Source organism: Fukomys damarensis, unplaced genomic scaffold, assembly GCF_012274545.1.
Source record: "Fukomys damarensis isolate Sample0158 unplaced genomic scaffold, DMR_v1.0_HiC HiC_scaffold_16, whole genome shotgun sequence".
Classification (NCBI taxonomy): Eukaryota; Metazoa; Chordata; class Mammalia; order Rodentia; family Bathyergidae; genus Fukomys; species Fukomys damarensis.
In genome coordinates this window covers 65093086-65105855 of record NW_022900928.1, presented here as the reverse complement: position 1 = coordinate 65105855, position 12770 = coordinate 65093086, and the positions used below count along the sequence as shown (strand labels likewise).

At 39.2% G+C, this 12770-nt stretch overlaps 1 protein-coding gene across 2 annotated transcripts in view; it reads right to left on the bottom strand.

Annotated features, from left to right (window-relative positions):
* Positions 1-264: 264 nt before the first annotated feature.
* Positions 265-12770, bottom strand: part of Pafah1b2 (platelet activating factor acetylhydrolase 1b catalytic subunit 2) — a 36679-nt gene continuing 24173 nt past the window's right edge. For both annotated transcript variants that reach the window (XM_010629389.3, XM_010629390.2), the window contains exons 3-6: positions 8059-8148; positions 7064-7180; positions 4991-5113; positions 265-2543 (exon numbers count right to left, since the gene is read on the bottom strand). In XM_010629389.3, coding sequence (XP_010627691.1) covers positions 2265-2543; positions 4991-5113; positions 7064-7180; positions 8059-8148 — 609 coding nt within the window. In that variant the 3' untranslated portion in view covers positions 265-2264. The remainder of the gene's footprint in view (positions 2544-4990; positions 5114-7063; positions 7181-8058; positions 8149-12770) is intronic.

Here is a 12770-nt window from a genome sequence, read left to right as displayed (position 1 = left end):
GGGATGTCACTCAAAAAAGAACAGATTAACACTTTCTGCCTAAAGCACTGTAAAGATATGTGGCAAAAAATGACAGTGGACTCAGTATCTGCACACTGGTGATAGGGCAGAATTTTATTTAGACTAGTAGTTCAAACACTATTGCTTGAAGAGCTCTGGCAGATATAAAATGTAGTAACATCTGGGGTTTATACATATAAAACAAAGGAGCTGCAGGCCAGCTCACAAAGGAATTTTGATATGCAGTCAAGAGAGACACTAAAGCGAATGCTACAGGAGTAACCTAATGGATTTATCTGGACCATACTTCCACCTTCTGACAGACACAAAAAGACTTAGACAGGCAACTGTCCTTTCACACACAAAATTCTGGCTTACTTTACTCTTCTTCCTGAAACTATACCTCAGCTTAGAAAAAAAAAAATCTGTTTTGAAAAACTCAAGAACCTGGGCTACTAAAAAGGAAATTTCAATATAGTAAACAAGTTTAGTAAACACCATGTGTATTTTCTGTTAAAGTCATGATACATTCAGAAAACTTTAGAAGACAAAAGCAAATTCCTAGAAAGAGGCTCAACTCACACACACACACACACACACACAAAGCCCAAGTTCTATCCTTCCTAGTCAGAAGTGGGTCTTAGCACAGATCAATAAACCTTACTCTAATACACAAAGCCTCCGTCCCTATCTGCTTCGTGAGTAGATTATAAAGCACACATTTAGTTACTGAATTTGAATATTAAACAGAATCACTGCAGTGCACATTTTGATGGGTTACTTCATTACCCAACCTGGTCCAGTTTAAACATTTGTAGATCCAGTTTATACATATTTCACAGGTATGTTCAATAATAAGCAATTATTGTTCCATATTCTTTTGAGTGGCAGTTCCTTTGGCTCAAGCAAGCCGTTAAGATTATAAGGACCTTTCTTGAAAGAAATTATTGGATGAAGCTACATTAGTAAGAAATCTTAAAAGTTAGATGAACTGGGCCAGGGATTTGGCTCAGTGGTGCCACCACCTGCCTCACCAAGCACAAGGGCCTGAGTTCAATCCCCAGTACCCCCCCCAAAAAAAGATGAACCTAGTTCTTTAAAACTAAAATGCTGTGATAAATATAGAATGTCTGTTCTGAGCAGCTTCACTGTTTCTCCATAGAAAAGGCCAAATCTTTTTGGACTGATGAAATTTAAGAACTAAGCCCATAAAAAATAGAATATAGAACTGGGGGGTGAGGCTCAGTGATAGAGCACATTCCGAGGATGTGTGAGCCCTAGGTTTCATCCCCAGAACTGAAAAAACAAAACAACCCACATACCTTAAGATACAAAACATGAAATAACGTCAGATGTTATGGAATGGGAAAGGTGATCTGATTTTTTTTTCCAAAATATAAATGATAACAGTTTTTAACGGAAAAACAAACCAGAACTCTTAATATGAATAAGACTACACAGACTCCATAGCACAGACAACCACACAAGAATGAGTTATATATATGAGCAATATCGTGAGAATAACTGGCTGGGGACTTACACTTCCAGAAACTGAGGTCCTTGGTCAAAAATGTGGTAAAAAGAGAGGGAAGGAGGAGAAAAGGCTGCATGCTTGGTTCTCTTATAAACATGATATTCAGCAGCATAAAAATAATGTCCTCCAAAGAGTTTCCCAGATGGGATAATACCTGTTTTTCACTACTAAGCATAGGAAAGTTTAAGACTGGAACAGATTCACTTGTAACTGTAGCATCTCCCATGTTTGAGTGACAACCATGTTTAATCTGACGCTGTATGTTAAGAAAATACTGAGCATATACAAGTAAAACAAAATACAAAAAGGCTAAATTTTGAACCTTAAAAATGGGAAAAAAATGAAGTTTTATAGCTAAGTAGATATGATTCTGATGAACATATAACATAATTCACAGAAAAAAAGCTTTGTATTTTTCAGTATGTGGACTTGATGATGTTCTAGGAAAAACAGTGATAATTCAATGAAGGTGTCACATATACAACTAAAAAGTCCCCTTCTGGTTTCAAATGAATTTAAATAACAATCTTCCTTGGCTAATTTTTCTCCTGTGTTGGACAAACTTTCTATATACAGGACCAGTTTAAATCCCTCCTCCCCTTCAAACACTAGATATGAGCATCCAGGAACATCCTACAATGCAAAGTGCCTTAAGAAAGAGGATTCTGTAGTGCCAGTGATATAACTGATCTGAGGAAGTTGGGATACTATTAACACTGATGGAGGTCAGTCAGGCAATGGTGGTTTGTTTCTCCTCTGGTGTTTCCTCCAGCAACTGCATGATCAGTTCATGGAGAGGTTTGCAGATTTTTGCATAGCCCCCTCCTGTGAGATTCAGGAAATCAAACATGTCGTGACAGGAGATGGCTCCGTCCGAGTGCACAAAGCCCCCATCTGTATCCAAGAGCTGCACGTTGGTGAGCTTCGGCAGAGAAACCTTGAGAAGTTGGTTCACCTTGGCATTCTTTTGCCTCAAAGGGTTGGGCTTCTCACCTCGAGGTAATAAACCCTGGGGCAGAGTAGAGAAGAAGATCATTAACTGTGAAGGTCCACTTGTTTTTCTCTACTTGTGATTTTAGATATATCACCTTTTCTTTATCCTAATCACATACACTCAGGATCTTATCATCATTCACCTCAATTAATGAAAAATCTCCTGAACAGTCTTCCTTCAACCCCTTCTCCATAAAGCTATCAGAATAATCTAGTTAAAGACACATCTACCTTTTAATGCCACATGGAAGCTATACCATACTACATACATCGAAGAGGACTGAACCAATATATATATTTTTTTTTAATCAGGGATTGAACTCAGGTCCTTATGCTTGTGAAGCAGGCGGTGGAACCACTGAGCTAAATCCCTGGCTGAACCAATACTGTTTTGATGAATAAGAGCCATATATATATCTGGCAGGATAAAATGTGTCCTAAGCCTGGCATGGTGATGCACACCTGTGATCCCAGCACTTGGGAGGCTGAGGCAGGAGGACTGGCAAAAGTTGGGAGCCCAGCCTGGCCTACACAGTGGGTTCAAGGCTACCTGAACTACATAGCGAAGCCCTGTCCCCACCCCTCCACCCACACACACACAAAAGAAAAAACCCAGAAAATTTGTTCAGCAGTTTTTATACACTTCCTAAACAACTGCTATGTATCACTGCCATTTCAGAGGTGGACGTTTTATTTCTTTCTTTCTTTTACAATACTGGGCCCTAAACTTAAGAGCTTTGCACATGCTAGGTAAGTGCTCTACTATCAAGCTATATCACTTGTTCTTTTGTTTTTTATTTTGAGAAAGGGCCTCAAACCTGTGATCTTTCTGAGTAGCTAGGATTATAGGCATATGGTGCCACGCTCAGTTCAAAGGTGGACTCTTAACTACAATACCATATAATCTTTTCTAGAATAAGGCAAAATATGAACAACTACATCAAATGAAAAGAGCGAAAATCCAGACTCTCTATGGTCTTTTTTTTTTTTTTTCCTGGTTTTTTGAGACAGAGTCTCACTATGTAGTGAGACTGACCTGGAATTCACTATGTAGCCCAGGCTGGTCTTGAACTCACATCCTCTTGCCTCAGCCTCCCAAGTGCTGGGATTACAGGCATGCGCCACCACACCTGGCCTCTCTGTGGTCTCTCTTTTTCTAACCATTCCAGTCTCATTTTCTGGTCACTCTGCAAACACACACATGTCCAGGCCTTTGATCTTTTCTTCTTCCCCCCACTCTTTCTGTGATGTCTTATCTTCTTTCCTTTCCTCATTTGTCTGGAGACAAATGACTTCTTTAAAACTAAATGAATGTCAACTTTTATGTATAAAAACACCCTTACTCTCCCTCTTATACTCAATGCTTTTCCATTACTCTCATTAGCATATGGTGTAATTAATTCTCTCTAAATGGCTATCTCCATCTACTAGACTGAGCTCCCTGAAATGGATGACATTGTATTCATTTTTACATTCTCAGAATCTACAACAGTGCCTTGTACAGAGTGATCGTTACATGTTTTTTTGTTTATTTTTTGAGACAGGGTCTGTTAGTTCAGGCTAGCCTTGAACTTGAGGCAATCATCTTGCCTCAGACTCCGCGTGCCAGGATTATAGGCATACATCACCATGCCTGGCTCAGAGATAGACGTCTATACTGGGAACCCCCCCAAAATAAAACAGTACTTTTGGGCAAGGAATTTAGCTCAGTGGCACCAAGCCTGTCTCATAAGTGCAAAGTCCTGAGTTCAATCCTCAGTACTAAAAATGAAAAAGAATTAATACTTTCACTTTACAAAATGATAATCTTCAAGGTAATATCAAGTGTCGCTTTTCCTGCTGATGAAATTTCTGATGTTTTAGAGAGTTCAGATATTTTTAATAAACACCTTCAATACACACACACATTATATTTTGTTGTACTATGGACTGAATCCAGGGTCCCCAGCCCTTTTTATTTTTTATTGTGAGACAAGGTCTCAGTTAAATTGTCCAGGTCAGCAATTGAAACTTGTGATCCTCCTGCCTCAGTTTCCCACACACTGGGAGTACAGAAGTGTGTTACCATACCTAGCTCCATCTTCAACATGTTAACTGTGGAAGAGAACAATACATCTAAGCTAATCCAAACCCAGGTCAAATAAAAACACACAGGATTCAGACAAATCTTACATGCAAATTTTTTATCAAAAGGTTAAAAAAAAGAAGAAAAAGGGTACTACGGGCTACAAAGACTTTCCACATTTCTAAAAAAGGATGAGAAGGTAAAAGATGACCCTGAGGTTAGTATGGGGAATGATGAGACCAATTAGAGAGTGGGATACATCAGAGAATAGATCAGCAGAAGTATTATAAACTGCATCCACCTAAATATTCACAGTATTTATGAGCAACTGCATTTAAAAAAGATTCCTCAGCAGACATCAAGATACTAAAGTTTCCATCCACTCAAAGACTACATACCAATACAATGATTTTGGCCTGTGGCTGCCTTGTGTTGATAAGCTGTACAATGGCCTCGATACCACCTGCTACCTCTTCTGCTGTATTTTCATGGTTGTTTGTTCCTACCCAGACAACAATGACCTATAATGGAGGGAATAAAAAAGGGGAAAAAAAGATAAATACCAAGGAATAAACAATTCCAGGATTTAGATGAAAATCTTCTCAAAAGTCAAAGAAAGATGAATTTCTCAGATGGTGTTGGACAGCTTTAACTGGGCAGTTATCTTTAAAACACTGACTTATGTCTTATGTATCCGAATAACTCCAAATAGATTAATAATTTAGTGGCATACTGTACTTAGGAGAAAACAAAGAGGCTTTAATCATCAGTTAGATGCTAATCTCTCAAAATCCAGGAGCTATACAAAAAAATACCCTTCAACTGTACAAAAACAAAGCCTTCTAAATTATATTATATATAATGTGTATGTACAAATAAAAGTGAAATCTTCCAGGCTTAGTGGCATATACCTGTAATCTTAGCACTCAGGAGGCTGAGGCAGGAAGACTGTGAGTCTGATTCTTTTTGACAGTATCAAAAAAAACAAACAAAAAACTAAGTGAAATCTAAAGAACCCGAGGAATAAATTTACAATTCACATAAGAGGAAGATTCATTCTTCTCCTTCATTGTAAGTATCTCATATAATAAGAGAAGTACTCAAGGGAGTGTAATGGGCATAAACACTCAAAGAATGGGGGGGGTGGCACTGGATACAATTTTAACAAGTTTTTCTCTATTTTATTTATTTGTTTGTTTGTTTGTTTTTATTTATTGAGACAGGGTCTCACTGTAGATGAGACTGACCTGGAACTCACTATGTAGTAGTCCAGGCTGGTCTTGAACTCACAGTGATCCTCCTGCCTCAGCCTCCCCAGTGCTGAGATTACAGGCGGGCGCCATCACACCTGGCTAAGTTTTTCTCTTTAAAAAAAATAATTTTAACCTGCCTCACAAGTGCGACGAACCGAGTTCGATCCCTGGTATGGAAAAAAACAAAACAAAACAAAAAAAACCCACACACAAATAAACCATTTTAAGCCAGGGATTTAGCTCAGTGGTGCCACCACCTGCCTCACAAGCTCAAGGTCCCAAGTTCAATACTACTACAAAAAAAATTTACAAGGTGGCTGTCAGAGACACACATCTTATTATATGATCTAACTGTTCCAAAAGAAGCACACACACACAGAGAGATGAATTTTTCTGTTAGAAAGGCAAAGAATAAAATACCTTCAATGAATGCAAATTTTATTAGCAACTTAGCACTGGTTTTTTTGTTATGGTTGAAAAGAAATTGAGTGTGCCAACTCAGAATGTTTATAATGTGATATGGTACTAGGTACAGATGTTCATTTGTTCACATCTGCCACAAATTTTCTTCAGAAGAACTTGGAGGCCCTGATTACCAATTTGGTTTTTTGTTTGTTTGTTTTTTGGTTTTTTGAGATAGGGTCTCACTATGTAGTTGAGACTGACCTGGAACTCTCTATGTAGCCCAGGCTGGTCTCAAACTCACAGTGATCCTCCTGCCTCAGCCTCCCGAGTGCTGGGATTATAGGCATGCGCCACCATGCCCAGCTACCAATTTGTTTATTGGTTAAACAAATCCAAATTACTTCTCAAAATCAATCATGGTATAGCCACGCCCCACCTGAGTAGCCCGCCCCCATAGCAGTCCAGGTCCACCCATTCTGCAGAATAGCACACATTTTTTGTACGAAATCTCTTCCTACAACTGAAGATCATTAGAACAATTACAAATACAGCCCTGTACAATGTCATTTGTCTTAAAGAGACACAAAGCAAAAACCAATAGAGAAATAGTGCTTTAAAGAAGGAATATTTTTTACTATAGTTTGACAGTTTAACAATTTTATTTGAAAAAGACTCAAAATTAATGACATTCTTTTATTTATTTTTTGGCACCAGGAATTGAACTCAGGACCTTGCACTTGCCAGGCAGGCACAGGGCCACTGAGCTAAATCCCTGGCCCAATGACATTCATTTAAAAACAAGTTTCATTTCACCTTAGGTTTAATGTTCTCCAGTTCTCCATTCTTTAGTCTCCATAAAACATGTCTTGTTGTATCTCCCCCAATTCCAAAATTAAGTGCATGAAGTGGGGAAAAAAGCTCTCGCCATATCTAAAGAGAAAAAGTTGATGTAGTTAAAAAATTAAAATTAGCAAGAAATGAAATCTTTCAAATGCAGTGTGTTGTGAGATTTGAAATAACAATTTCCGTTTTCTTTACTCAAACCTAACACTGGAAATGGTGTGCCACTTACTGTTTAAAGGGCTTCTAAGTTTGTGCTGTTATTCAGTTCTTTCTTTACAGTAAAAATATTTACTCAGTTCTTAATAATGCGATATTAGGAAATGAGTAACAACTCAGTATGATGCCCTAACAGAGATAGCAACATTTTATTTGGTTGAGGTGTGTGTATGCATGTGCATGCATGCTGGGGAACAAATGCAAGGCCTCATGCATGCTAGGTATATAGTACTACCCCTGAACTGTATCTCTAGTCCAACCAATACATATATGTTTTGGTACCAGGGCTTGAACTTGGGACCTTATGCTTGTGAAGCAGGCCCACTAATATTTTAAATTCAGCTACCAATTCAAAAACTCTCCACTCATTGAAGTATTTTAAAACTATCTTTTCTTTTCAATTTTCCTCAGAAGGAAGCTTAACTCTTGAAATGGATTAGGAGTAATTCACCACAAAAATATATAAAATAAGAAAATGGCAAAATTCAGGGCCAAGGATTTAGCTCAGGGGTGCTGCTGCCTACCTCACAAGTGCAAGGACATGAGTTCGATCCCTGGTACCAAAAAAACCAAACAAACAAAAAAGCCCAAATAATAATTAAGAATCATGACTAGGATAAAAACAAACAAACAAGTATCTAGCTTTTGGGAAACTAGAGCAAAAAAGAGAGGGTCAATTCTGAATGAAAACCAGTAATTATGGATATACACTAGTACCAAGAACCATTCTCACCCCCTTCCACCTTTACCTCATACTGCTGCATTAACTGTACCATGGAGTCTCCTACAAATAGTACATCAGGTTCTTTGTCTTTACAATCCAAGACAAATCTGTTGTGCTGGTTAGAAAAAGAAAGAAAAATTAGAAACCTGTGAAATTTCTTGGCCTAGAAAGAACAGCTGTCCAAATAGTTAAACATTCTTTTCTCTCTGGGTGTGGTAACACATGCCTATAATCCTAGCACTAGGGAGGATGGGAGTTTGAGGCAGAAAGATCAAGAGTTCAGGCCAACCTGGGTTACATTGTGAGTTCAGAGCCAGCCTGAACTACAAAGTGAGACCATGTCTCAAAGAAAAAAATAAAACATTCTTTTTGGGCATTCAGGCCATAATGATATGAGCAGCTTTCCTCTGCCCAGGCCTTTCCACTATGCCCCTTCTGCCTTGGAGAGAGCCAACTATGGTTTGAAAATGTGAACTAAAATAAACCTCTCCTCTTAGTTGCTGGTGTCAGGTATTCTGTCCCAGTGATGAGGAAAGTGACTAAGATAAATTTTGATACTGAAAATGCAGTCAACCGCTGTAATGCTACCTGACCATGTGGTTCAGAAGTCTTTGGAGCAATTCACTGGGAAGAATTTGGAAAGGTTTGGAGATAATGATTGTAGAAGCAATCCTAAAATGCTGCGTAATGAGCTTGATGGGAAATTCTGGTCACAGTTTAGCAGATCAGAATGCACAAAAAAAATGCAGATAGTAAAACTGGTGTGGTAGCATATGCTGATAATCCCAGCACTTAGGAGGCTGAGGCAGGAGGATTTGTGAGTTCAAGGCTAGCCTGTACTATGAAATGAGAACCTGTCTTTAAAAACAAAAAACAAAGCAAAACAAAAAAGGCAGCAGATACTAAAGGCAAGGCTTGGGAAGTATCAACTGGGAAGAAGGACTCTACTGCTCCTTTGACAGTTGGAGTCCAGTTCATGTGTTATGCCGGAGAAGAAAAATGGTCCACATTTTGTTCATGTCCTAAGACTATAGATGACTGAGATTACAGAGAGCAGACAAACTAAACTGGTGGAGAAAAATCTGGCTGCAGCAGTTACTGCTTGCTGCTTTTAGCCAGGTTTACACTGAAAATCAGGAGCAAATAGCCCAGTTGAAAAGTGCTTAGTTTCCTCAAAAAGGAAGAGCTGGCAATGTTGGAGTAAAGACCTGCTGAGTTGCTAAAAAGATTAGCATTAAAAAGAAGCCAAGGGGGCCAGGGATTTAGCTCAGTGGTTCCGCCGCCTGCTTTGCAAGCACAAGATCCCAAATTCATCCTCGGTACCAAAAAAAAAAATTTTTTTTACAACAAGGCTTTTACAAATTTTACAAATTGTAAAAGTGACTTGCTTTAAGAAAGCAGATGTCACACTTGGCTCAGAAAGGGTTGCATAGGGATGCTGTAACTGTTAGGACTTCTAACAATGCGTAGAGATGGATGAAATGTATTTTGCATGAAGAGATGCACATGAACCTTTGGGGGTCAGGGATGAAATGTTATGGTTTAGATCTAGATATCCTTCAAGACATGTGCTCACAGGTGGGGCTTTGGGAAGGTGACTGAATTGTGGGGAAGGTGAGGTTTGATAGGAAGAGGTGGGTCATGGGGCCGGGAAGGGTGTATCTCCCTCCCCAGTTCCTTGTTTCTCTCTGCTTCCTGTCTGCTATGCAGAGAGCAACTCTTCTCTGCTACACCCCTGTGCCACACTGTATTGCCTTGGAGCCAGTTGGCTATGGATTGAAACATGAGTCAAAATAAATCTTTCCTTTAAAAACAAAACAAAACAAAACAGGGCTGGGGATTTAGCTCAGTGGTTTGGTGGCCTGCCTTGCAAGCGCGAGGGCCCAGGTTCAATCCCTGGTACAAAAAAAAAAGGCCGGGTATTTAGCTCAGGGGTTCCAGCACCTGCCTCGCAAAAAAAGGACCTGAGTTCGATCCCCAGTACAAAAAACAAAACAAAACAAAACCTTTTTAGGTTGAGGATATAGCTCAATGACAGTCTTTTACTTGACATGTACAAAGTCCTAGGCTCCAGGCAGGCACAGTGGTACATGCCTGTAATCCTAGTACTCCGGGAGGCTGGGGCAAGAAGATAAAAAATTTGAGCCTAACCTGAACAACTCAGCAACATAGTGAGAGAGACTATGACTTAAAAAAACAAAGGGCTGGAGATACAGCTCAGTGTAAAGGCCCTGGGATTAATCTCATGTGTATGTGTGGGTGTGTGTGTGTACAAGTGTGGGGTGTTGGGCTCTATCTCCAGCACCAAAAAGAAAATCTTTTTTCTTTTTTCTTTTTTTTTGGTACCAGGGATAGAACTCAGGTCTGCTGCGCATGCGCGGCAGATTAGTCTGTCCTTACAGCTGTATTCTCTTTGTTCTGTAATTAATTTCCTCCTGCCTTAGCCTCCCAAGTAGCTAATACTACAGGTGCAGGCTAACACAACTAGCTAAGACACTTTTTAAAAGCAGATTTTAGGGCTGGGATTTAGCTCAGTGGTGCTACCACCTGCCTCAAAAATGCAAGGTCCTGACTCACAAGCCCAAGGACCCGAGTTCTATCCCTGGTACCACAAAAAAAGCTTATTTTTGACAAGTAGATTCTTTATAACATTACCTATCAATACTAAAGGACATAATTTAAACTTTTTTATTTAAACTAGAAACAAAGTTACAGGATGCTGTGGGCTACAGATCTGTAAATAAGTTTCAAGAAAAGAGACAAACACAGTTTCTTTGTCTCAAACCCTACATTTAGATGCTAGCTTCAGGAATTAAGACAGAGGTACTATTTAAATATTTCTGCTAGCAATTATCAATCTTGACAAGACTGTGGTAAAAAGAGATACTCAATAATAGAGTGAAGCTGGGGATTTAGCTCAGCGGTTCGGTGGCCTGCCTGGCAAGCGCAAGGACCCGAGTTCAAGCCCCAGTACCAAAAAAAAAAAAAAAAAAAAAAAAAAAAAGGAGTGACCATATGAGTGAAAATTAGAAAATAATTTGAAAGAAATAATTAAGACAGCTTCATTAAAACAGTTCCTCTCTCATGGTGACAGGATTAGAAATAGCTTTCCCCCCCTCCTTGCTTCGATGTTTTATGCAAATAAACATTATTTCAAATATTACTATTTTTGTTGTTGTTTGGTACCAGTGATTAAACTCAGGACCTTAAACTTGCGAGGCAGGTGGCAGAACCACTGAGCCCTAAAAATCCCAGCCCTAAAAATTATTATTGCTTCAATAAATTTAATTTTGTAGTACTGGGGATTGAACCAAGGGAACACTGAGCTCTATCCCTAATCTTTTTATTTTGAGACAATGTCTAAGTAAATTGCCCAGGCTGGCCTTGAATTTGCGATCTTCTTGCCTCAGTCTCCTGAGTAGTTGGAATTACTTCCTCAAACTCAAGAAATTTGGGGGGGCCAAGAGTTTGAGAAAATCAGGATGGCCTTGAACTATGTAGCTCTGGCTGGCCTCAAACTCTTGGCAATCCTTCTGCCTCAGCCTCCTGAGTGCTGGGATTGATTACAGGCATGTGTCATCACACCTAGCCAAGGAATATTTTTTAAATGAAAAGATAAAATGAGCAAAACTTTAGGGTCCTAGGAGAATAGCACAGTGGTACAGTGCTTGCTTATTGTACATAAGGCCCTGGGTTTGATTCTCAGCATACTATATTTTTTTTAAAGAAAATTACCTTTTATTTCTAAAATACAGCACATCTATAGAATGTGACAGAATCTAAGCACTGCTGTTTTAAAGATTCTAGTAATTTACAGTTTGTTTTTTTCTTTCAGATAGGGTCCTGTTATATAGGGTAGGCTGGCCTTAAACTCATGTTCCACTTGCCTCAGTGTTCTAAGTACTAGGATTATAGATGTGTATCACCACACTCAGCCCTGTATTTTCTTTTAAAGTACAGACTTAGTTGTAATAAACTTGGGAAAATAGAAGAGGCCAAAGCATAGCTCCTATGATTTTACCACCTTAACCATCTTGGGTTGTTTTCTTCTTACGTTTTTTTCATGTGTCAACCCAACCTCACCTTCATGGTTTTTTGAATGAGGGCCTCAGTATATAGCCCAGGCTGCCCTCAAACTCATACTCCTGCCTCAGTTTCCCAAGTGCTGGGATTACAGATGTGTGATATTACTTGCTTACCCCGCCCACATAGTTAAATCATGAGGAACACCTCATTCTGGCACAACAACTTTGGGGGTAGAAAAATCTACACTTAAATTCTAGCTCACTTACTTTCTAGTTATGTGTCCTTAAGCAAATACATGATCTGAGTCTTGGTATTCAATCTGCTGGCAACTGTTCTAGAGTTAAGATGAGAGTTGTAGGAAAAGAACTTGGCTATAGTCTGGCATACAGTCAGTTCTCAAAATGTGACAGCCATTATAACAGCACTCAACAACATATCTGAAGCATTCTTCTATACAGATGCATTGTTTTCTTCTTTTTTTCTAGAGTCACTGGGTATTGAACCCAGGGCCATTGCCCTGAGTTACATCCCCAGCCCTCTTCATCTTTCATTTTGAGACAGGATCTCATAAAGTCATTAAGTTGCCCAGGCTGACTCAAACTTGTGATCCTTCTGCCTGAGTCTCCCAGAGTGCTGGAATTACAGGCATATGCTGCATGCATTTTTAAATACACACACACACACACACACATATATATTGTATTACATATA